General features: G+C 32.7%; 1 protein-coding gene across 1 annotated transcript in view; it reads right to left on the bottom strand.

Annotated features, from left to right (window-relative positions):
• The window catches only part of LOC127724653 (E3 UFM1-protein ligase 1-like), a 244,588-nt gene that overhangs the window by 129,324 nt on the left and 88,817 nt on the right, over positions 1 to 26,447 (bottom strand). Inside the window, exons 6-7 of the mRNA XM_052231683.1 lie at positions 2,401 to 2,459; positions 1,931 to 2,077 (exon numbers count right to left, since the gene is read on the bottom strand). Of these exons, the coding sequence (XP_052087643.1) occupies positions 1,931 to 2,077; positions 2,401 to 2,459 (206 nt within the window). The remainder of the gene's footprint in view (positions 1 to 1,930; positions 2,078 to 2,400; positions 2,460 to 26,447) is intronic.

Here is a 26,447-nt window from a genome sequence, read left to right as displayed (position 1 = left end):
GACGGACGGACAGACAGACGGACAGATGGACGGACGGACGGGTCAAAAACATTATACCCTCCGCAACTCGTTGCGTGGGGTATAATTATCATGAAAGAGCAATAACTATATAAAGGGTTAACTGACAATTTCAGTCATGTTGACTATTTGTAGAGCTTGCCCTGTTGATCATTTTTACTTTTTAAAGTTTCTATCTACATTTGTATCTACATTATTATACTTTTCAAGATAATAGGCAAACACTAAAACTAGAGGCTTGTGTCGCTCACCAAGGTCTATGTACATATTCAACAAAGGACACTCTCATTGTAGACGAGAATAGAATTCCTGACAAAAATCTCTTTAATGTTGATCTTGTATTGCTGACATTTTGTCTGTTTAGTTTCTCTCTATCTTCTTTAGTTTTTGCTCAAAACACAAGAAAGTGTTAAAAAAATCCTCATTTAAGGGCAATCACTTCAATAAAGAATGGCAGTTTGCTTTTTACCCCTATATTCTATTTTTAGCCATGTTGGCCATCTTGGTTTGCAGGTGGGATCATCAGGGTTATTTTTAAAACTATATACCCAAAATAAAGATTGTTGCCAAGTTTGGTTAAATTTGGTCAAGTAGTTTCAGAGGAGATTTTTGTAAGATATTAGGCAAAAATGCAAAAAATTGATAAAAATTCGTAAGGGTTCCACGGAACCCAGTGTCTCGCCTACTTTTGCTGTTAATCGCAGGCTCAACAAAAATGAGGAAAAAAATTAATAAAATATTCCTCTCTATACTATCTTTGGATTGTAAGTAGCTTCTGTCCAAGTTTGGTAAAAATCCATGATAGTTTATGAATCTAATAAATGTTTTAAAAACTTAAAACTGCAGTCTGTATGTAATGTTAACTGGAAGAAAAACTAAGTCCATTTATAAGTAAAATACGGAAAAAATGGAACAAAATTTTAACAAAATTTCCTTCTAGATACTAGCTTTTAATCATAAACAAGCTTCTGTCCAATTTTGGTACAAATCCAGGATAGTTTAAGAAAGTTGTTAAAATTTTAAAAACTTTAACCACAGAGTGAATGAATTGTTAACTGGCAGAAAAACTAAGTCCATTTATAAGTAAAATACGGAAAAAAAGATTTTTTTTTTTACAAAATTTACTTCTGGATACTATCTTATGATCATAAACAAGCTTCTTTCGAAGTTTGGTAGAAATCCAGGATAGTTTAAGAAAGTTATTAAAATTTCAAAAACTTTAACCACAGAGTGAATATTTGTGGACGCCGCGGCCGCCGCTGGAATGTAGGATTGCTATGTCTCGCTTTTTCGACAAAAGTCGAAGGCTCGACAAACATCATCATTAAAGGGCAAAAACTCTAATAAGAAGTCATATGACAATTTTTATTTTTTTTTTTATCTTTCTTGATTTCAAGATAATTGGCAAAAATGGTCAAATTTGTTATTTAAGGGCAATAATTCCTATAAAAGTCATCTGACAGTTTTGAGGTAAAAGAACAATATAGATCAACATTCTGAATCATTAAGTTCAATTTCTAGATAAGGCGGCCATGCTGGTTGTTCAACCTGGACGAAAATCACAAACTTTGTAGTTGATATCCTAGAACTTTGGTTTCAATCCAATAAGCAGTTTCAGAGGTTTTTTGAAATGAAAGTTTACGGACGATGGCCACAATGATGGAAAAGCTCACATTGCCCTTCAAGCAATTCAAAGGGATTCAAAGCTTGACATACCATGTTGATATTTCCTCATCCTTTGGGACTGTATGGTGACCTTTAAGTGTCTATTTTGGATATCTTGTGTGATTGGATTGCTATTTGATTATAATTTATCTCAAATCTTTTTTATTTCATATGAGGTAAAGTATACTATACTGAATTAATAACATGGTAGTTTATCTGTACTATAAAAATTCATGTTGATACTTACCTAAATATCCATTCTGTTTATAGAAAGAATCTACCCATTCATTTTGAGATTTAGAGTAGATATTTGGTATATACAAAGCTTTTTCTTGTCTCCCACCAGAGATAGATCCTGCAAGTCTACCTGTATTTACTAGATCTTCTAATAAGGCTATAAAAGATACATATCAAATTATGACCTAAATATGTTAAATGTACAATCTGAAAATTTTTCCACTCATTCTCTGTATTTATTAAAAAGAAAGGAATGGATCAAAGTAGGTGAGAAATGAAAGCTGACAAATCATTAATTCAGATGGACATGTATACCATACAATCATCTTTACACCAAATAAAGTTAACCTAAAGCTTATAGTATCTGAGATTCAGACCTAACTATAGGAACTCCAAAGGTCCCTCACCACATTGAGGCAATTAAAATGGTTTCTGTCAGTTGCAATCAAACACCATGTTAATATTAACACTCATACTTACAATAAAATAATCTTTCCTGAAAACTATGTCTTGACATTATACTTTGTATGACTGTTGGTCTAAAAGTAAAACAATCTATTTGTTAATAAGCACTGTGTCCTCACCAGCAGTGATATTATATAGTGAATATCACATGGCTTTTCCAATATCTTACTCAAGACATCAATATAATCTCAAGAGCTCTCCTCGAGTGGTTATATTGGTTGAGGGTTGATACCATGTTTGACATTGAAAAAGTCATATCATATAGACTTTATCATATACCTCAAGTAGTTTTTTTTACGTGACATGAGGCAATACAGATTAAGGGTTTGATAAAGCATTTTTACATTGCGATTACCTTGAGGTCATTCCGATGTATTGCTATCGCCTAGATTTACATTATGTAAATTAGTTTTGGGTTTGTAACCGATCTATAAACATGATAAATATGCGCACATAAACGAGTGCAAAATAACATTCCTTATCGTTTGATATAAATTAACATCTCTTCAATGAATGCTGATAAAAATATTTTTGTTTACAACATAAATAAATAATATGATAATGTTTTGTAGTTAGATATATATATACAAGTAAAAAATCATTGATAATATCAATGCACAAGTACCGAAAAATTGTGTTAAAGCATGCGGAAGAATATCTCAAAGAACGTTTTGCGACAATACCGGCAAGGACCGGTAACTCTGTAATTGTTTTTGCGGGAAAATATAAATGCCTACTCGTATCAAATCTTAGAAAAATCACTACAATATAATAGTTATTACGGTGAAGTTGAATTTCCTGTCATTTATTCATCATCCACGCACGAACTTGTCTCAGAAAAAAATATATTTCTGTACATTAACCTCAGTTTCAGGTAAAGATATATGTTGTTTTTTTCTGAGACAAGTGCTTTTGACCATCCTCAAGAACTTGTGGTCATCCGATGTTCAGTACTTCAGTACTTTGATTAACAGTTGAGGTGACTGATATCAATTACATGACCTCAGTCAGATAAGGGGTTTGATGAAACCTTTATAACCATCATTGATATCCATATCATCACGGATAACTGATACAGCACTATTGCCATTAATTGTATTACACATACAATCTTCTTGTATTTACTAAGTATATAAATAATTGGTAAAGGGTTCCATGGAACCCTGTTTCTCACCTGCAATTGCTGCTGTTAGTGTAAAAGTGTAATATGAACTGTAAAAAGTGCGTCCATTTTTCAGTAAAATTATGAATATAAAAAAAATCAAACTTTTTCTTTAAATGCTTTTTCTCGATCTTGAAGATTAGCTTCTGTCCTAGTTTCATAACAATCCATGAAGGTTTACAAACTTATCATGTCAAAAAAATTAATCCCAGACTGACTGTAAATGTTAACTGCAAAAAGATCAGTCCTTCTATCAGTATATAAATTACTGAAAATGAAAAAAAAAAATATTTTCTACTTTTTGCTTCATACATCATACTCATAAAAAAGCTTCTGCCAAAGTTTTATAAAATTCTATGAAAGTTTGACGAAGTAATGGATGTGTAACAAACTTTAACTCCAGACTGTATTTACTTGTTTACTACAAAAAACTGAGTCCTTTTATCAGTAAAATACAGTTTAATGAGAAAAAAAATATTTTTATCATTTTGCTCTGGATACCCACTTTTGGTCATAATAAACTGTTGACACAGAGCTGTCTCACCTGTCAGCAGAAAATAGAGAAAAAGACAATCTGATGGACAGAAAGTTGCTGGATCATGACTTAGGGGACAGGGCCTAGAAATGGTTGACAAACTAAGATGTTCTGATAGTAATGAAACTTTATAGAAAATATCATTGTCTATCATGAGAAATTCCTATTAAACTAACTTAAGAAGAAAACTAAGGTTGAAAATTGGTAATTAATTGAAAGTCACTGGACCATAACTACTGGGTCAGGGCCTCGAAATAGTTGTCAAACTGATATGTACCTATAGTAATGCAACATTATAGAGAATATCATTGATTTATCGCAAGTAGTTCTGATCAAACTAACTTAAGCAGATAACTTAACATTCAAAATTGCTTGTTAATTGAAAGTCGCTGAGCTAATAGGCATGGCCTAAAAAATAGTCGTCAAACTGATATGTACTGATAGTAATGCAACTTTATAGAAAATATCATTGATCTACCACAAGTAGTTCCTATCCAACTGACTTAAGTAGAAAACTTAAGAATTGTTGACATCTACTAAGTAGTAGCTATAAAAGCAACACCTATGTCTCAAATTTGTTGCAGATGAGACAAAAAAGGTTATGTCCAAATTAAGTAAAAATGCTTAGAGGTCTGACGAAGATATTATTAAAAACTTTAACCTTTGACAGAATCTGAATATTACCTGTAAAAAAACTTAATCTAAATGTTAATCAGTAAAATATGGAAATATGAAAATAATATTTTCAAATTTTGATCTGGATTCTGTCTTTTGATTATAAAAAAATCTTCTCTCCAAATTTCATTAAATTCAATAAAGTTTTCACAAAGTTATTAATGTCTAAAAAAAACTTTAACCACAGAATGAATGTAAATGTTGCAGCCGCCACCAACAGAATCTAGGAACGCTATGTTTCGCTTTCTTGACATAAATGTCCCAGGCTTGACAATAATATACAGTTATTTAATAGTATTGAGGGATATAGCCATTTTTATTTTTCATGAGGAGACTTTATCCAGATGCACAGCAGAGGGAAATAGCTTGTGTCAGGGAAAAATAAAATAGCTACATCCTGAAATAACTGTTTTATTATACCAAACTATCTAAGAAAAAACTAAATCCTATTCAAAAAATACAAAACTATGGCATCTGATTTGTAAATCTTTGATATCAGAGTAGCTGAACTTCAAAACTAGGAACACCTAAAGAGGTAAAAAGAAAAGTTTTGGAAAATGTTTGCTTCCAGCTCTGGGTGAACTATTGTCCCTAGGAAAAAAAGTCATTGAAGCTATTTCACTAAAGAAAATAATAGTCATTTTATCCATATTGATTTTATATAGAAAACACACATTGGACTTGGATGGATACTTATCTCATTGGCAAAATTTCCTTATTTTCTTATTCTAATATGTTTGTAGCATTATATATATTGAAACCAGACCAACTTGTGAAGATCCAAATTTAAATACTAGGCATAGTTGCTTCAGATAAAGTGTTTAAAAATTCATATATAAAAATAAGGAGATGTGGTATGCTTGCCAATGAGAGAACTATTCACCAAAGACCAAAAAGATAAGGATATCAACAACAGCAGTTCAATGTATTGCTTTCAAGATTGAGCAAAACCTATACCTATAGTCAGCTATAAAGTGACCTGAGAAAACATTTGATGCAACAATTCAAAAGAGAAAACAAACAAGTTGATTGACACTAAAACAATAAACAATTTTTTTTTATGACAAATAGCATCTAAAGACAACCACTGTATTGCAGGTTCCAGGCTTGGGAAAGGAACATAGAGAATGTGGAGGGTTTAAACATGTTTGTTAGCTATCAACCCTCTTCTTATTTTAGACAGTAATGAAATAACACCACATAAAATAAATTGCTTCGCCGAGCGCAGCTGGATACAGGTCAATTGACAATTTTGGTCATATAAAACTTATTTGTAGATCTTACTTTGCTGAACATTTTTGCTGTTTACAGTTTATCTTTATCTATAATAATATTCAAGATAATAACCAATAAAATGCTTCGCTGAGCGCAGCTGGATACGACTGCAGAGGTCCAACCCTGAACAGATGGGGCAAAAATGGACACAATATTCGTGCTTGATACAGGTCTGAATTTGGATTGTAATTCAATAGTTGACACATTAAAGGTTTCTGACACAGAATAACTGTAGTCAAAGAACTTAGAATTGGTTATATGATTTGAAATTATATTCAATTTTTTGCTTTTGTGCAATACACTATGCTGTTGCCAATTGACCTGCTCCCCACCCCCCACCCCCTTTTTCAAAAACAAAAAATAAAAAAATAAATGTGGATAGTGTCCACATGTGGACACAGATGATGCCCCCGCTTGCATATCATATAGTTATAAAGGGACATAACTGAAGAATGGTAAAGTGAGGCTACCCAAATTTGAACTTGATTTGAGTTTTGTGGTAATAAGCATTGTGTGTAAGTCTCATAACATTTGGTTGAGGCTAACTTAAGTAGAGAACAGAAACTAAAAATTCAGCAATTTTTCCATTTGTAAACACGCATAACTCTAGAATGGACTTGTGTATAAGTTTTATAACATTTGATAGAGACAAACTAAAGTTAGAGAAGGGAAACGAAACATTCAGCAATTTTTATGTATATAAATGGACATAACTCAAGAATGGTAAAAGTGTCACCTCTAAATTTCGTACTTAATCTGTATTATGTAGTAATAAGCATTGTGTGTAAGTTTCATAACATTTGGTTGAGGCAAACTAAAGTTAGAAAACGGAGACAAAAAATTTGTACTTGATCTTAGTTTTGTTGGAATGAATATTGTGTATAGGTTTCATAATGTTTGGTTGGGGCAAACTTAAGTTACAGAATGGAAACTAAAAATTTTGCAATCTTTCAATTTATAAAGGGGCATAACTCAATAATGGTTAAAGTGACACTACCCAAATTCAACTTGATCTGTGTTTTATCAGTGGAAGTCAAAATTAAACATTGCATTGTATAAAGCATTGATTGTAGTTGATTCAACTATAATCATGGACAAAGGAAGATAACTCCAATTTTAAAAATAACTTGATATTTTGAAGAAAATAAATATTTTGCAGTTTTTCCATTTATAAAGGGGCATAACTCTAGAACGGTTAAAGTGACGCCACCAAAATTCAAACTTGATCTGTGTTTTGTGGTAATAAGCATTGTGTATAAGTTTCACAACATTTGGTTGAGGCAAACTTAAGTTAGAGAACGGAAACTAATAAGCATTATGTATAAGTTTCATAACATTTGGTTGTGGCAAACTCAAGTTAGAGAAAGGAAACCAATTTCGGAACGTACATAAGTACGTACATACATACAGACAGACAAGGGTAAAACTTAATGCCCCTACCACTACGGTGGGGGCATAAAAATTCAGCAATTTCTATGTTTATAAAGGGACATAACTCAAGAATGGTAAAAGTGTTGCCACCAAATTTCGTACTTAATCTGTATTACGTAGTAATAAGCATTGTGTATAAGTTTCATAACATTTGGTTGAGGCAAACTAAAGTTGGAAAACGGAAACAAAAAATGTGTACTTGATCATAGTTTTGTGGTAATGAATATTGTGTATAGGTTTCATAATGTTTGGTTGGGGCAAACTTAAGTTACAAAACGGAAACTAAAAATTTTGCAATCTTTCGATTTATAAAGGGCATAACTCAATAATGGATGATGCCACGGCTTGCATAGCATATAGTTATAAAGGGACATAACTGAAGAACGGTAAAAGTGACGCTACCCAAATTTGAACTTGATCTGAGTTTTGTGGTAATAAGCATTGTGTGTAAATCTCATAACATTTGGTTGAGGCTAACTTAAGTAGAGAACAGAAACTAAAAATTTAGCAATTTTTCTATTTGTAAACACGCATAACTCTAGAACGGTTGTGTATAAGTTTTATAACATTTGGTTGAGACAAACTAAAGTTAGAGAACGGAAACATAAAATTCAGCAATTTTTATGTTTACTAAGGAACATAACTCAAGAATGGTAAAACTGTTCTCACCAAATTTCGTACTTAATCTGTATTATGTAGTAATAAGCATTGTGTATAAGTTTCATAACATTTGGTTGAGGCAAACTAAAGTTAGACAAGAGGCTGTCAGAGTGACAGCAAACCGGATTTTCCTGCAGAGGTCAAACCCTGAACAGTTGAGCAAGTATGGACACTACATTTAAGCTTAAAACAGCTCTGAATTTGGATTGTGATTGAATATTTGACACAGCATAGGTTTGTGACACAAGATGAATGTGGTTTATGAACTGAAATACTTGGAATTGGACATTTAAATACCTATTATGGTCCAATATCAAAAATCTAAGTACATATTAGAATCAGCATATCAAAGAACCCCAAGAATTCAATTTTTGATGAAATCAGACAAAAGTTTAATTTAAGACCCTTTGGACCTCAATGTGGACCAATTTGATAAAGGAGCCCACAATCCAAAATCTCTCAATACATGGTTAGATTCAGCATTTCAAAGAACCCCATCAATTATTTTTTTGTTGAATCAAACAAAGTTTAATTTTGGACCCTGATTTGGACCAACTTGAAAACTGGGCTAAAAAATCTAATATTTAAATACAGGTTTAGATTCAGCATTTGAAAGAACCCTATATATATTTAATTTATGTTGAAATGAAACACAGGTTAATTTTATCCATAATATTTTCTGTGCAAAGGGAAATAACTCAAACTGGATATGATGCAATTTTCAAATTATAATCAATAATATAATAACAACAACCAGTGATGACTAAGTTCTCTAAAATTAGATATGATTTAACACTCAAACATTGTTAGAATCAGCATATCAAAGAACCAAAGAATTCAATGTTTGATGAAATTAATCAAAAGTGTAATTTAGGACCCTTTGGACCTCAATGTGGTATTATCTTATTAATAATGAAAAGAAATACAGGTTTAGATTAAGCATTTCAAAGAACCCTATATATATTCAATTTATGTTGAAATCAAACAGTTTTATTTTGGACCCCAATTTGGACCAACTTGAAAAGTGGGCCCAAAATCAGAAATCTAAATATATGTTTATTAATAGACAATATAAGCTAAGTTTTTAAAAGAGTTTACTTCATCAAAAAAAAAAAATATATAGCATTCAGAAAATTAGTTTTTACAGAATAACAAACAAACTTGCCACAAAATTCTACAAACAATTTCCCAAAGAAAAGAAGAAAAAGATCCAAAATTTTATTTATCATTGATGACGCCTATGGATATACCCTGTATGTCATTCAAATCTTCTTGAAATTTCGAACAGGAATTTATATGGTTAAGGGGTGGAGATCTCGACCGTTTACAAGTTCTCAAAAGGGGGGTGATCCCCAGGGGACTCTCCCTTTATTTCATATGATTTGTGTTTTTGTCCCGTACAAGAATATATATGGTTTAGGGGTGGGGACCTCCACCATTTACAAGTTCTTAAACAGGAGGGGGGTGGGGGTGACCCTAGGGGACTCACCTTATATTTCATTTGATTTGTTTTATGGTCCCATACAAGAATATATATGGTTTCGGCATGGGGATCTTAACCCCTACAGAAAAAAAAGTTGAGGGCCAGTTGAGGGCCATGTGGCGGACAGTTGAGGGCTAGCTGTTTTAAGCAAATAGTTGAGGGCTAGGTGTTGAGCATCTTAGCTCAACTAAAACCTGGCCAAGCACTGTATGTTTGATAGATGTCGCTCAACTGGCCCTCAACTGAAGCTGGCCATTAAGTTGAGCAATTGATCTTTGGTTTTCATATAGTTGAGCAAAAGTTGAGCATTCAGACTTTGAATTTTTTGTAGTTGAGGAAAAGTTGAGCATTCAGACTTTGATTTTTTTTGTAGTTGAGGAAAAGTTGAGCAATTGATCTTTGGTTTAACTTTTCATATAGTTGAGCAAAAGTTGAGCAATTAGAAATATGAGCTGGTGATATAAATGTTATGTGCCATCTGGTTTCCATTTATCTCTGTGTATAATGCAAGTAGACAGGAAGTACTATTATAAATGTACACAGAGTTTGAGGCCAAATTAAGGGAAGCACATGTTTTTATACATTTTTCTGTATTTTAACTTAACCTTAACCCATTTCTCTGACGTCATTCTATTGTTCTTACTAGATAACTTATTTTTTAACTTTAAACTTTTAACTTACGATTTTTTATCCTCTCAAAAACGAGTGGCATATGAAGGGTTCGAACTCGCGCGTATTTTCTTCATAATCAGTAGAGTCTTCAGTCTATGCATGATACCACTAGACCACGAGTGCTCACATAAATCATTATTTAAATAACACTCTTAAAGCGCACAACTGTCAATACATGTCAATAAAACTGTATTTCTATCTCAGAGATAATTTCGCTTTTGTTATCTAACAAAATATATATACTATGTCTGGATTTGTTCATGTTCTTTTCAAATTTATTTATATCACGTCAACATTGAACGGACTCTAATTTCAGTAAAGTGTGATATATAAGCTACGACCGTAAAACTACTTCTTTGACTGTAAAACCAGAAACAAAATCATCGCCTTTACATGAAAATGAAGTATATAATACCTCTAAGATTAAAACTATTTTTTATCGAGAAAAAAATTACAATGAAAAAATTTCATTCCGGATACAAGGTTCGAACTTTGCACTGTTAATATCAACGTTATGACATTCGTTACCAATGACTAGACGATCACAGCTATGAACAGCTTGATGGTAAGTTTATGAAATCAAGATAATTATTCATTGTACATCCGTAGCAAGAGCAATTCTGATGGGGATTCAGAATGCGTACCTCAGATAAAACTAGTTTATTTACCGGTGAACGATATATGCCAAATGAAATTATAACGTTAAAATAATCGTAACTTAATGAAACGGAAACAGTTTAAACAGATTTGAATATAATTGTTCAATTTAAATCGTAAGCACAATCGTAATTTTAATACTTTAGGAAAGCAACATGAATTTGAGCATTATGAAATGGCAGATTTATGGCATCTACCTTATCAATATTTTTTTGACTAAGAACGGCTTAACGGTGTTTAGTCTTCAATTAACCATAACATGTTGCTAAATATTATATATATAAATTTTGAAGGTTCTAAATTTTGGTAATTAAAATTTTTTAACTTTTCAAAACAAGATAAATAAATTATGTATATTAATATATGTCTTTTTGAATAAATTAAATATACCAAAATCTATTCAATATAAATAATTTGTAATGATTAAACATTAAATGAAATATGTATATACAAAACTAAAAGTCTGGTGTTAAAAAGGGGAGCTAACACCCCATTTAAGTTATCTTAAACTTATGTTAACTTGTCAAATGTCTAATTATAGATGCGAACCGTGTGGATATAATCATTTCCAGCTATTATAGAATAAAAAAGACAAAATACTAAACTATTTTTATGAAATATCGTTGATTCATTGTCAAAACGTAAAACAGACAGTCGTTTTAATGGAAATGGGTTAAGCTAGAGAATTGATAAGAAGTAGTGGATTCGGAAACGATAATCAACTTGCGACTAAAGTCGCTCGTTGATTATCGTTTACGAATCCACTACTTCTTATCAATTCTCTACTACATAACTCATAACATAAAGATAAATTAAAAAAACAAACAGTATTTTTTTTATTATAAGATATATCAAATATTCATGATTTAGGTAATTAACAGTTATTATTAGGGGCAAATTTCAGAGGGATCACACTGTCAAAATACCCTAAACAACCTCAAACATTTAAAATTTTAACTGGGCTTGAGCATGCACATGGCAAGCAAAGATGTCTTCTAGCTATCATGAATAAAATATGAATTTTACAATGGATGTAGATCAAAAAGTTACAAATAACTGTATTGACATTGAATAGTGCAGTGTATTCTTCTGATGACATGACTCTTGGATTTAGGAAGATTGATGTTTTAACACATATTTATGGAAACATCTTTTGGTAAGTACATTGGATTAGAATTTCCACCATTTTGAATAAGTGTATATGCTCTTTTAGTTCAAAATAGTGATATTTAAAGTGTCTTCTTAACTTTTTAGAGTGAAGAAAAATTTTAGACAATATATTTATGCATTAATTTATATATTATCAAAATGTGTAAGACAGGAGACATATTTATTCTATTATTAAGACAATTTGTTTTAGAAAGTATTACTAATAAAATAAGAATATTCTAATATAATGAATTTGGTATAAAACAAGAGATTTGGGGTATGACTGCAAATAAGACATCTATCCACAAATGACAGATAAATATATATAATTTTTTTTCTGGTTGAACAACACTTTCTGTTTTGAGTATTTCAATATATATCTAAATACTTCTCCTTGCATAAAGATTAATATGGCTGCAGGATTAACTAGATTTTATTTACTAACTTTTAATAAGCAAGGATAAAGCTGTCATGTAGTTTGTTGTGTGTTAAGATCTTTCAGCAGTATTTTGGCTATATAAAATACACAATTTAAATTTATTTTTTCTACAATGTGTAGTCATCAGTTTGCAATGACCAGATACATGTAATGCTCAACTTTTAAAGACCTGGCCCTCAACTATTGGCCACCTAGCCATCAACTTTTAATGACCTGGCCCTCAACTATTGGCCACCTAGCCCTCAACTTTTAATGACCTGGTCCTCAACTGTTGGCCAGGTAGCCCTCAACTCTAATTGCTCAACTGTTGGACACCTAGCCCTCAACTATGATATTTTCTCAACCTTGCTCAACTAATTTGCATAAAGTTGAGCATTTGATATTTGCATGGCAAAAATCCAGGTAGCCCTCAACTGGCCCTCAACTATTTGCTCATCTGATGGCCAGCTAGCCCTCAACTGGCCCTCAACTGTTTGTTCAACTGGCGGCCAGTTGAGCAATGCAGTTGGCCATCCTATCATTTTTTCTGTATGGGAACCGTTTACAAGTTTTCAAAAAGAAGGGGGGTGGGGGTTACCCCAGGGGATTTCCCCTTAATTTCATTTGATTTGTCTTATTGTCCCATTCAAGAATATATATGGTTTAGGGGTGGGTGATCTAGACCATTTACTGTGGATTCATTTATTTTCGTGGGTATCAATTTTCGTGGATTGAGGAAAACTTGCATTTTCATGGATATTTGATTTCGTGGTTTATTCAATCTCTGCATACAAAGCATATAGAAAATTTTAAATTCGTTGAACATTTGAATTCGTGGTTCACCTGTATCCACGAAACCCACGAAAATTGGTATCCAACGAATAATAATGAATCCACAGTACAAGTTTTAAAAAAGAAGGGGGGTGGGGGTGACCCCCATGGACTTCCCTTATATTTCATTTGATTTGTTTTATTGTCCCATACAAGAATATATATGGTTTAGGGGTGGGGATCTTGACCGTTTACAAGTTTTCAAAAAGAAAGGGGGTGGGGGTGACCCCCATGGACTTTCCCTATATTTCATTTGATTTGTGTTATTGTCCCATTCAAGAATATATATGGTTCAGGTGTGGGGATCTCAACGGTTTACAAGTTCTTAAACAGGGTGGGGTGGGGTGACCCCAGGAGACTCGCCTTTTATTTCATTAGATTTGTTTTATCGTCCCATACATGAATATATATGGTTTTGGGGTGGGGATCTTGACCGTTTACAAGTTTTCAAAAAAAAAGGGAAGGGGGTGACCTCAGGGGACTCCCCCTCAATATTATTTGATTGATTTTATTGTCCCATTCAAGAATATATATTGTTTAGGAGCGGGGATCTCAACTGTTTACAAGTTATCAAAAAGAAGAGGGGTGGTGTGACCCCAGGGGAATCACCTTTTATTTCATTTGATTTGTTTTATTGTCCTTTACAAGAATATATATGGTTTCGGGGTGGAGATTTTGACCATTTACAAGTTTTCAAAAAAAAAGAGAGTGGGGGTGACCTCAGGGGACTCCCCCTCAATTTCATTTGATTTGTTTTATTGTCCCATTCAAGAATACATATGTTTTTGGGTTGGGGATCTCGCTTGTTTACAAGTTATCAAAAAGAAGGGGGGTGGGGGTGACCCCCATGGACTTCCCCTATATATCATTTGATTTGTTTTATTGTCCCATTCAAGAATATATATGGTTTAGGGGTGGGGATCTCGACGGTTTACAAGTTCTTAAACAGGATGGGGTGGGGTGACCCCAGGGGACTCGCCTTTTATTTCATTAGATTTGTTTTATTGTCCCATACAACAATATATATGGTTTCGGGATTGGGATCTTGACTGTTTACAAGTTTTCAAAAAGAAGAGGGGTGGGGGTGACCCCCATGGACTTCCCCTATATTTCATTTGATTTGTGTTACTGTCCCATACAAGAATATATATGGTTTAGGGGTGGGGATCTCAACCGTTTTCAAGTTCTCAAACAGGAGGGGGTGGGGGTGACCCAAGGGGACTTGCCTTTTATTTCATTGATTTGTTTTGTTGTCACATACAAGAATATATATGGTTTCAGGGTTGGGATCTTGACCGTTTACAAGATTTCAAAAAGTAAGGGGCGGGGGTTAACCCGGGGACTCCCCAAATATTTCTTTTGATTTGTTTTATTGTCCCATACAAGAATATATATGGTTTAGGGGTGGGGATCTCAACCGTTTACAAGATAAAAGCACATTCTCAAATTGAAAGGGGGTGGGGGTAAGAATATATATGGTTTAGGGAGACTTAATTATCTACAAAATGTCTAATATATACAGATCTTATCAGGAAACAGAAAATTTTCAAATAAATCTGTCACTCCAATGACATTATATGCCTACCACTAAATTTTTCAAACAATTTACTTTAGAAAAGGAAAAAAATCCAAAATGTCATTTATCTTAATACAATGTCTTTTACAAATCTTTAAAAAAAAAAGAGCTATTTCCCTTTGAACAGAAATCTAGTAATTAATAAGTATTTCATCAAAAATTTAATTCTAGGGAAAGTTAAAAAAGGAGTTAATTCCCTTTGAAAAGAAATCTAGTAATTAATAAGTATTTCATCAAAAATTTAATTCTAGCTTATAGGGAAAGGGCTTTAACTGAACAAGGAGAAAAGCTAAAATCGTGAAAATCGAACTTGACCTGTAACTTGTCATGATAAAACAATACACCAAATATCAAATCAATATCAATATCAAATCAATATCTTCAAGCATGAAGAAAAAAAGTCTGGAAAACTGATTTGCCTGACTGACGGATGGAGAGACGTACAGACGGACAGACAGACGGACAGAGTGCAAACCTAAAGTCCCCTTCGACTTTGTCGGTAGGGGACTAAAAAATTTGTACTTGATCTTAGTTTTGTGGTAATGAATATTGTGTATAGGTTTCATAATGTTTGGTTGGGGCAAACTTAAGTTACAGAATGGTAACTAAAAATTTTGTAATCTTTCAATTTATAAAGGGCATAACTCAATAATGGTTAAAGTGACACTACCCAAATTCAACTTGATCTGTGTTTTATCAGTGGAAGTCAAAATTAAACATTGCATTGTATAAAGCATTGATTGTTGTTGATTCAACTATAATCATGGACAAAGGAAGATAACTCCAATTTTAACAAGAGTGCACACGCTGAAATGTCTCGCCTTCTTTACTAATCATTGATATTATGTTGATAGTCCTAAATATAAAGCTTTATTACAACTGTCACATAAACTTAACATTAACCAAGTAAACTAAACATTGACCAATGAACCATGAAAATGAGGTCAAGGTCAGATGAACCATGGTAGGCAGGCATGTACAGCTAACAATTCTTCCATACAACAAATATAGTTGACCTATTGCTTATAGTTTAAGAAAAACAGACGAAAACACAAAAACTTAACACTGAGCAATGAACCTTGAAAATGAGGTCAAGGTCAAATAAAACCTGCGTAACTGACATATAGATCATAAAATATTTCCATACACCAAATATAGTTGAACTATTGCATATAGTATTAGAAAAAAAGACCAAAACTCAAAAACTTAACTTTGACCACTGAACCATGAAAATGAGGTCAAGGTAAGATGACACCTGCCAGCTAGACATGTACACCTTACAATCATTCCATACACCAAATATAGCTGACCTATTGCATGCAGTATTAGAAAGAAAGACCAAAACTCAAAAACTTAACTTTGACCACTGAACCATGAAAATGAGGTCGAGGTCAGATGACACCTGCCAGCTAGACATGTACACCTTACAATCATTCCATACACCAAATATAGTAGACCTATTGCATACAGTATAAGAAAAACAGACCAAAACACAAAAACTTAACTATAACCACTGAACCATGAAAATGAGGTCAAGGTCAGATGACACCTGCCATTTGGACATGTACACCTTACAGTCCTTCCATACACCGAATATACTAGACCTATTGCTTATAGTATCTGAGATATGGACTTGACCACGAAAACTTAACCTTGTTCACTGATCCATGAAATGAGGTCGAGGTCAAGTGAAAACTGTCTGACGGGCATGAGGACCTTGCAAGGTACGCACATACCAAATATAGTTATCCTATTACTTATAATAAGAGAGAATTTAACATTACAAAAAATCTGAACTTTTTTTTCAAGTAGTCACTGAACCATGAAAATGAGGTCAAGGACATTGGACATGTGACTGACGGAAACTTCGTAACATGAGGCATCCATATACAAAGTATGAAGCATCCAGGTCTTCCATCTTCTAAAATATAAAGCTTTTAAGAAGTTAGCTAACGCCGCCGCCGCCGGATCGCTATCCCTATGTCGAGCTTTCTGCGACAAAAGTCGCAGGCTCGACAAAAATTACTTGATATTTAGAAGAAACTAAAAATTTTGCAATTTTTCCATTTATAAAGGGGCATAACTCTAGAACGGTTAAAGTGATGCCACCAAAATTCAAACTTGATCTGTGTTTTGTGGTAATAAGCATTGTGTATAAGTTTCATAAGCTTTGGTTGAGGCAAACTTAAGTTAGAGAACGGAAGCTAAAAATTTGGCAATTTTTCCATTTTTAAAGGGGCATAACTCTAGAACGGTTAAAGAGACGCCACCAAAATTCAAACTTGATCTGTGTTTTGTGGTAATAAGCATTGTGTATAAGTTTCATTACATTTTGGTTGAAGCAAACTCAAGTTCGAGAATGGAAACCAATTTTGGGACGTACAACTTGTATAATATATTTATTGATAAAAGTAATTCACTTTCCCAGAAAAAAGTAGATGTTTCAAGGATATATAACTTTTTCACACATTTGTAGAAACAATAATAACAGATAAAAGTAAAAGGTCAAATATATTTAGGTTGAAAATATCAACAGTATACACAGGTGATCAAAAATGTATTACTCTATCAAAACCTTTGATAGATGATCATTGAAATTTCAATACCTCAGACAAAGCTGAATATTTAAAACCAAGGAAAACCCAGGAAAGCCATACAGCTTATTTCCAATGAGGTCTTTTTTAAGTATCAGGTAAACAAGAATGTGTCCATAGTACACGGATGCCCCACTCGCACTGTCAAATTCTAAGTTCAGTTGACCGTGAAATTGGGGTCAAAACTCTAATTTGGTATCAAAATTAGAAAAAATCCTATCATAGGGAACATGTGTAATAAGTTTCAAGTTGATTGGACTTCAACTTCATCAAAAACTACCTTGACCAAAAACTTTAACCTTACACAGGTCAGACGGACGAATGGATGGACAGACGAACGAACAAACGAAACGAACAAACGAACAAACGAACGAACGAACAAACAGACGCACAGACCAGAAAACATAATGCCCCTACTACTATCGTAGGCAGGGCATAAAAATCAAACATAAGGAGGTACATGGTATTATAAAATTAGCAATTGAACTATTATCTAGAGATGACATTTCTATCACCTACATCCCAAGGGACTTCTTTTTTATACATTTGAAGTTGGGTAATGGATTTAATCTATCCTGAATTGCACTATAACAAAATGTAGTTGATTCACCGGCTCTAATTTTAGGCATGACATAGTTATCATGACTTGGTCTTGTATTGTGGTTTTGATGTTCATTAATTTTTAGAAAATTATATGTTAAATAAGATGGACATGTATTGTTAAAGATATTGTGAGCATTGATTCAGGCTAAGCTGTTTCACTCTAGTTTCAACATTTAAAAATCCTAAACTAGACAATTCTGTTCGTTTTATACAAGTTCTCAGGCCCATGCTTTTTTTCTAACTCCAGACTGTATTTACTTGTTTACTACAAAAAACTGAGTCCTTTTATCAGTAAAATACAGTTTAATGAGAAAAAACTTTTTTTATCATTTTGCTGTGGATACTGCCTTTTGATCATAATAAAATTCCATTCATTAAGGTATTCTTGCTAACCATTACTTTTAACCTTCTATTCATTACTTATCATTAATGATAATTACCATTTTACACTTACATTTCACGCTTTGTTATTGTGTACCTGTAGATGAGATAACCGGCAAGTGCTAGCATATATGACAAATTTACCTGTCATTGCCCAGATATAAATTTTATTACCTTTACAGTCCAGAAATGAAAATTTGACATTGGAAATCTTGTTGCCAGATGAAATTAAATATTGCACTTTGCAACAAAGCCCAACCCGCGGTCCATGCTCTCCCAAAACACACTTACAAAAGATGAATGGTCGTTGCAATATAATCTCCTTAACTTATTTTCCAACTTGTAACATTGTTAAATTTGTCTCCAGTCTCTTTTTTTATAGGATAAATTGGTCAAATAAATGATGAGCTTTATTATTCGTGGGGTACAAATTTTCGTGGAATTCGTGGGTAAAGGTGAACCACGAATTTAAATGTTCAACAAGTACAAATTTTCTATTGGATTGTATGCAGACTTTGGAAAAACCACTAAATCAAATATTCAAGAAAATAGAATTTTCCGTAATCAACGAAAATTCACTGTGTCTAAACTACCCTGGCAAAATATTTTTGAACTCAATAGTATCTGATATCCGGTACGGTGACGGACCATCAACAGACAGAGATAAGGTAGGATTTCTGTTTATTTATTTGTTATTTTTATGATATTGAAAAATTTAAATACACATATAACTATTTTCAATTGTGAGATGTAATATTTCTTACAACCGTTCTAGATCAACAGAGAAGTAAGTAAAAAGGCACGTCAAAATGATATATTGAGTGAACCTTGCCTGGAATTTGTTTAATTTCTTGTTTAATTGTGTGCATTGTACTGAAACAAAGGTACGGAAAGAAGGGTATTAACATGGTGATTGCAAGACTAGTCACTTTGAGCACCTCAATATTTGAATTAATGTGCATGGAAGTCCTACTTAAAATATCAGAAAAAAAAAAATTTTGCCTTGTATGAAAACAAATACTTTCACGGCGAAATACATAGAAATGAAGGTTGTAAGGCATTTTGAGGTTTAATATAAAAATAAGGAGATGTGGTATGATTGCAACAAGACAAGACAACAATCCACCAAAGTTTAAATAAAGTGGATGTAAGCAATTATAGGCAACAATGAGAAAAACCCATACCATATAGTCAGCTATAAAAGGCCCCGACATAAAAAATATGAAACAATTCAATTGAGAAAACTAACGTCCTAATTTATAACAAAACAATTTACAGAAAACAAATATGACATAGGTGAACCAAGGACAACTACTGAACTTCAGGCTCCTGACTTAGGACTGGCACATAAAGAATGTGGCGGGGTTAAACATGTTTTTGAGTACTCAACCCTCGCCCTGACCTGGGACAGTGGTGTAACAGCACAACATAATTAAGCTCTCTCTCTGTATACATTTTTTTATATGAATGTTGTAAATTTAAGTGTTCAAACTTGGATGGTGTATATGTACGGCCTTGTAAATTGAAGGACGCTCATTTGATGTGTGATTTTTTTGGACAACAGGATGGTTATCTTAATAAATATTCCTCTCTACCTAGGAGTGTAATCTTTCCTATGATAGTCTTAAAAAAAAAGTAAAATATTCTGAACACTAAATGTTCATTATCAAGCAAGAGAATAAGACAAATGTGTATATTTGTTGTTTTCTTTTTTAGATAAATTCACCACATCATAACTGTTTTCTCGGACCAATGTTTGTTATATGTCTGTCTTGTTTTACTGACGTCATTTTGTCAGGCTGTTCAATATAGTTTTTATAAGAATTCTTTGACTGTTTTATAAATTGTTTATATATTCTGTTATTGTAACTCTTATTCAATGACTTTCGGCCTCATTTATTCTTCTCATTACACTTCAATTAAAGAGTGATTAGGCCAGGTTCAAAAAGGTGATATTTACAGTTTTTGGAACATCTCTTGACTTGTCCATAGGGGTATGGATGTGTATTGGCAAAATTTGTAAGAGTGATTGGTTCAATCTTTCTGAATTTTGGATATATATTTGGACTAGTACTATACATTACACACACAAAAGATCTGACAAAAATGCATGGTGCATTTTTTTTTAATGAAACAAAACGTTATAAAGAACTAATAGAGGAATTTAATTGTAGTCTGTGGCCTAAGAGGTGAATTCAGGAAATATTGAAAGTGTACTTTGACAACTTCCCTGAATGATCTATTGGTATTAATTTGTCAAACTACATGAGAATAAATGATTTCCACTTTTATTTGATAGAAATTTTGTAAAAAAGTGACATTTCAGCCTACATGCCCAAAATTGTACTTTTTCAGTTGTTTCAATATTTTTACAAAAGTAGCATGCTTACTTTCTCTCTGACAGATTTTTCTGATTTTCTATTTGTGTTTGTGGTATTTAATGTTGATGTTTAACTCATTTTTGAACACTGAACACAAAAAAAAAAAATAGATAAAATCAGAATAAGATTGCAAAATGTGCTGCTTTGATGGTCTTAAATTAGATGTTGGATGTGTACGGAATGATAATTTAGTCTTAGATGCATGATTTTTTTATTAGTTGTTAGTGGCTTTGAACTAGCTGTCAGTAACTGCGAGGACTCTCAGATCTGTACTTAGTGTCTTTTTGTTGTTTGGATGTACAAGTACCCGATCACATCCACTTGTATTTGTAGTATTTGTATTTTTATCCATCTGATGAGTTAAGCCTCTTTCAACTGATTTTTATAGTTCGTTCTTATGTTGAACTGTTACACCACTGTCCCAGGTTAGGGGGAGGGTTGGGATTCCGCTAACATGTTTAACCCCGCCACATTCTTTATGTATGTGCCTGTCCCAAGTCAGGAGCCTGTAATTCAGTGGTTGTCGTTTGTTAATGTGTTACATATTTGTTTTTCGTTCATTTTTTGTACATAAATTAGGCCGTTAGTTTTCTCGTTTGAATTGTTTTACATTGTCATTTCGGGGCCTTTTATAGCTGACTGTGCGGTATGGGCTTTGCTCATTGTTGAAGGCCGTACAGTGACCTATAGTTGTTAATTTCTGTGTCATTTGGTCTCTTGTGGAGAGTTGTCTCATTGGCAATCATACCACATCTTCTATTTTATATATAAAATAAAATAAGATTGATTGATTGATTGATTGGTGTTAAAGCCACTTTCAACGCTATTGTGCTATTGCGTTGCGTTCAGTTTTTATTGGTGGAGGAAGGCAGAGTGCCTGGAGAGAACCACCAACCTTCGGTAGGAAAACTGACAATCCTAGTCAATTAAGATTGGAGTCAAGTGCACCTGCCCCGTGTGGGATTCGAAAAAAAAAGGCAAATCTAGAGTGCACTATTTCCTATGTGCAATGTCAGTTATTTTACGTTGTTCAACGATCATTTAAGGTTATTCTAGTCATATTCCAGAATTAAAAGTATGAAAAAAGTGTTCAATTAATTATAAATAACCTATTAGCCTGCTAGATAATAATAATGGCACCTATTTCAGTATTCGTTTGGAAAAAGGCAAATCTAGAGTGCTAGCATGAGGCAGCTTTACTGCCTAAAAACTTATTTTATTGAATTGGGGATTCGTTCTTAATTGCAAAAGTACACTTCTTGTATTCAAATGACTAAAATTGTTAACAGACATTTGATGGGGAATAAACTAAAAAAAAATATTGGTTTGCTTGGGTTAAAGGTTTTTGAATTTTACTTACTGTGTCAAGCAAATCACTGATAAGTGTACTAACCTAAATTATTGATTAATTACAGATGATTATTGCTCAGATTTATCAAGTAAAATATATACCTTACTTGAATACCTTTCAGACATAATTGACAGAATCCCTTTATGTAGTGTAGATTAAATAGTTACTTATATGTTATATAAGTTATGTTTATACATAGTTTGATTTCCATTACACTCAGTAGTCATTATTTTAGGATTTTCCCAGGATTTTTTGTTTTCTTTACTATTGAGAAGAAGCAGATTTATTATCATATCTTAATCAGCTACATGTGAGTTTATCAGGTGTTTCTTAGCAGGGTGGTTTAATTACATCAGTTCCATTACAAGTATACATGTTTTGTTAATTAGTGACCACTTGTGCATTGTGGATTCAACTTCATCTGTAGTAAATGCATAATGTTCAGCAACTAGTCATATTAATCAGAGTTAGTGTTCCCATGTTTTAAACAGGATACATTATCCATATTCAACCATACAAACATTAGATACTAGCTAGAGCCTCCTCATTCACATGCACCTCTGGATAGATGGATTTCACAAACCAGACCCAGTGCAGCACAACTTTCAATGAAGTGCCCATGCAGCTCAGATGTAATGTGGTCCTAAATCAGCAGTTGATGATCTTTGGAACAGTAACATGCTAATACTACAGGAACTGTTTATGAGACTGGGTTCAGAAGTTTGAGACCTTTATGTTATTGAATGGATTATAATTACTAGTTTACCTGCTGTTTCTGAGGATTTTATAATATTGCTTTAAATTCTGAGTTTACTATACTCTACCATTAATTTGTATTTATGTAGAATAAGGTAAAGGTATCTGCAAGGTAATAAAATTATCCTTTGCTGTCAGAAAGTAATACACCATAATTAGGCTTGAACATGTTTTAAATTCTGTAAATATGCTACAAAAACCAAGATACATCAGATTACCATAATTTTGATTTTAGAGAAAATGGTAATTGTCTGCAAAAAGTTTTTTTTTTCAAGTTTACTGATTTGATGTTTAAGGAACTGCATGCTTTGTAGCTTTTATGGATTTCTTTTATAGATGTGGCAAGTTTACATTTTCAAGGCCTCATATACATTTGATACAGCTGTAAATCTATGCATTATAGATATGCATTTTACTCCAACTAAGTAGTTTTTAAATTAAAAAAATATTAAAAACTGTTCTGTTTAGAAAGGGCATAAGCATTCAGCTACATAAATCATGGCTTAATTAAATTAATACTTATTTGCCCATACAAGATTTTATTAGAATTTATACAGTAATGTAGGAATTTACTCATAATCCATCCAACTGACCCACTTTTCTTAACCATTGATAAGAAATTTTAGAAAGACATTGTTTACTTATATGTTACTCAGATCATAGCTTTAGAATAGGGACATCTTCTAGGGATGGAAAGACAAATAGAAGATCAAGCTGGTCTTCAGATATTTACAGTAGATGTATTTAGTAACAACAGTATCTTATAAAATCTTTTCAAAGTAGGTTAGGTAGCTTTAAGAAAATGTTATTTCTCAAGTTCTTCATATATATAAAAATAAGAAGAAATATGCATGAATTTTTTCAAACTAGTTTCAGTATTGTTCTGTGACTAAAGTTTGTTTTTTATGTGTTATCATTATGTGATTATTCTTAGCTTTTCTTTTATGTTTTGTGTGTATTTTAAATATTTTTTTTTCTTTTTTCTCATGGCTTTATTGAAGGTCTCCCCTCCCTTACATCACAAATCCTTGGGGACACTCAGCTGTTACCATCTGTGTTATGGACATTTATGAAATTTTATCACTGGTTGTTTCAAAAATTTCACTCATCCCCCAAGAATTTCTGGGGATAAACTGTCAAATTTCATACAAATTCATTCCAACACCAATTCAATATCAACACTACTTGGCTTCCTAATAGCCACATACTAGTCTTCCTCATAGGATCATTATAGGCTTCCTCATAGCCTCATAGGCTTCCTCAGACATAGCCTCATAGGCTTTCTGATAGCCTCATAGGCTTCCTGATAGCCTCATATGCTTCTTGATAGCCTCACGCATTTATTTGGAAACATAGATCCAATTGGATTGGTGTGATGTCAAGCCAGGGGTCTTTACTTTGCTACTTTTCAGTACGCACATAGGCTCTTGGCTTAGGCATGGAGCAAAAATTTTAATTTTAGCTGAGTAGATTCCCAAGGGCCAATATTAAGTGATGAATATAAAATAATAAAAGTTATAGTTCATTTATGATTTATGTTTCATTCAAACCTGGATACAACTGGCACTGCTATGCAATACATGTATTTACACAGAAGTTTATTTATAATGGGATAGAGCAGGATTTTGAATTATGTTGATTTTTTTGTTGATATGAGTACTAAATGCTTAATTTTACATATCATGAGTTCAAATGGAGAGTTCTGAAGCAAATCAGGATAATTAAAATGTTGCTTAAATTAATTGTCTTAAGAACTCATTATGTGTGACTTTGAGGATTTTGTTCATTGGGCACACATTTCGGCAAGTTAGACTTATACTCAGACACGTTTTTAATGTCAGGTCAAAAGATTTTTGCAAGGAGGTAACTGTTTTTCTGGATGTTTACTCAGGCGTTATATACTTTTCATTATTACAAAACACACATCCACTGACCAAAGGAGAAATATGTACAGTATAAACAACAGACACTTTAATATTAAGTACAACATTACAACAAATTATGAATGGACCTTTAGTATATCTACAATCCAGAATCGGTACACTAGTCAAACATGGAACAAATTACAGTTAAAAATAATCAGGACCATTTCTGAGGACTTTGTATAAAAGTAATAGGCAATGAATAAATCTATCTATATATATCAAACATCTAATATAAACAAGTCTAAATTGAAAACAACGTTTAAACCTATGATTGCTTTGGATAAAAACAGTAATTTTTATACGTGTGCATGCTAAACAAATTTCTTGGTAGAGGGGTCTAAATACAGCACAAACAACATTTTCCAAAAGACCAAAAAAGTGAAAAAGTATATTTTAACAAAACACATTTGACTAGCAGGTTGAACAACGGATGTTCTTAAACCCTGCTGACTGCCATGGCGATTGCCAAATAAACAGATCACCAGATGTAACAAAATGGATCTTAATTATTAATTTAATACAAAACAGAAAACAATAAACATCTAATATATACACATTTGTGTATTCAATTATGAGGTCAAGTATTTGTGTATTGAGATGTATAATGAAAAGTCTATTTAATTATGTAAATATAAAAAAGAAGATGTGGTATGATTGCCAATGAGACAACTCTCAACAAGAGACCAAATGACACAGAAATTAACAACTATAGGTCACTTACAGCCTTCAACAATGAGCAAAGCCCATACCGTATAGTCAGCTAAAAAAGGCCCCAAAATGACAAATGTAAAACAATTCAAACGAGAAAACTAACGCCTAATTTATGTACAGACTGTCAGATGTTGATCAGAAATGTGGTCAATCTAATAAGCATTTAAGGAGGTGGGGCCTTGTAATTTTCTCTGATTGTCATGGGTGTCAATCATACAGGTATTGTATCATTACTCTTACCTAATCAAAATGACAAAAATAGCCTGCACATTGACAAACCTTAAAGACATACATACTTAAAAGAACAGCTATAAAAATATAACCCAAATTTTTCACAGTTCATATGTGCATATGTACACAGACATGAGAACCATAGGGAGCTATATTTAAGAGTGTATCATTTTGTAGATTTAGTAGATAACCTGAGCTACTTCTTAGTAAGTAAGGCTGGTGCCTTAGGAAAGACTTGGAACTATTGTTCCAATCTTTCCAAAATCAGTTGAAAAGGGCTTAACTCATCAGATGGATACAAAGCAGAAATACATCTAACAAAAACACAGAGTGGACATGGCAGGGTACTTATACATCCCCACAACAAAAAGACACTAAGTACAGATCTTAGAGTACTCACCGTTACTGACAGCTAGTTCATGCGGCAAAAAGGATCACAATAATCATGCATTAAAAATCTGTTTAACCCTCCTTGTAACGATTATAAATTAGTATCATAGTCTCAGGCCATCCAGAAAATGCAATAATGATTATTTTATTAATAATTTTATAAATAAACTGTTCTTTTATCTCTCCATTGTGTAATGATTATTGTACATTGACAA

This window comes from Mytilus californianus, unplaced genomic scaffold (genome assembly GCF_021869535.1).
Source record: "Mytilus californianus isolate M0D057914Y unplaced genomic scaffold, xbMytCali1.0.p SCAF_14, whole genome shotgun sequence".
In the NCBI taxonomy this organism is placed as follows: domain Eukaryota; kingdom Metazoa; phylum Mollusca; class Bivalvia; order Mytilida; family Mytilidae; genus Mytilus; species Mytilus californianus.
The sequence above is the reverse complement of the archived record's forward strand: the minus strand, read 5'-3'. Positions and strand labels throughout refer to the sequence as shown.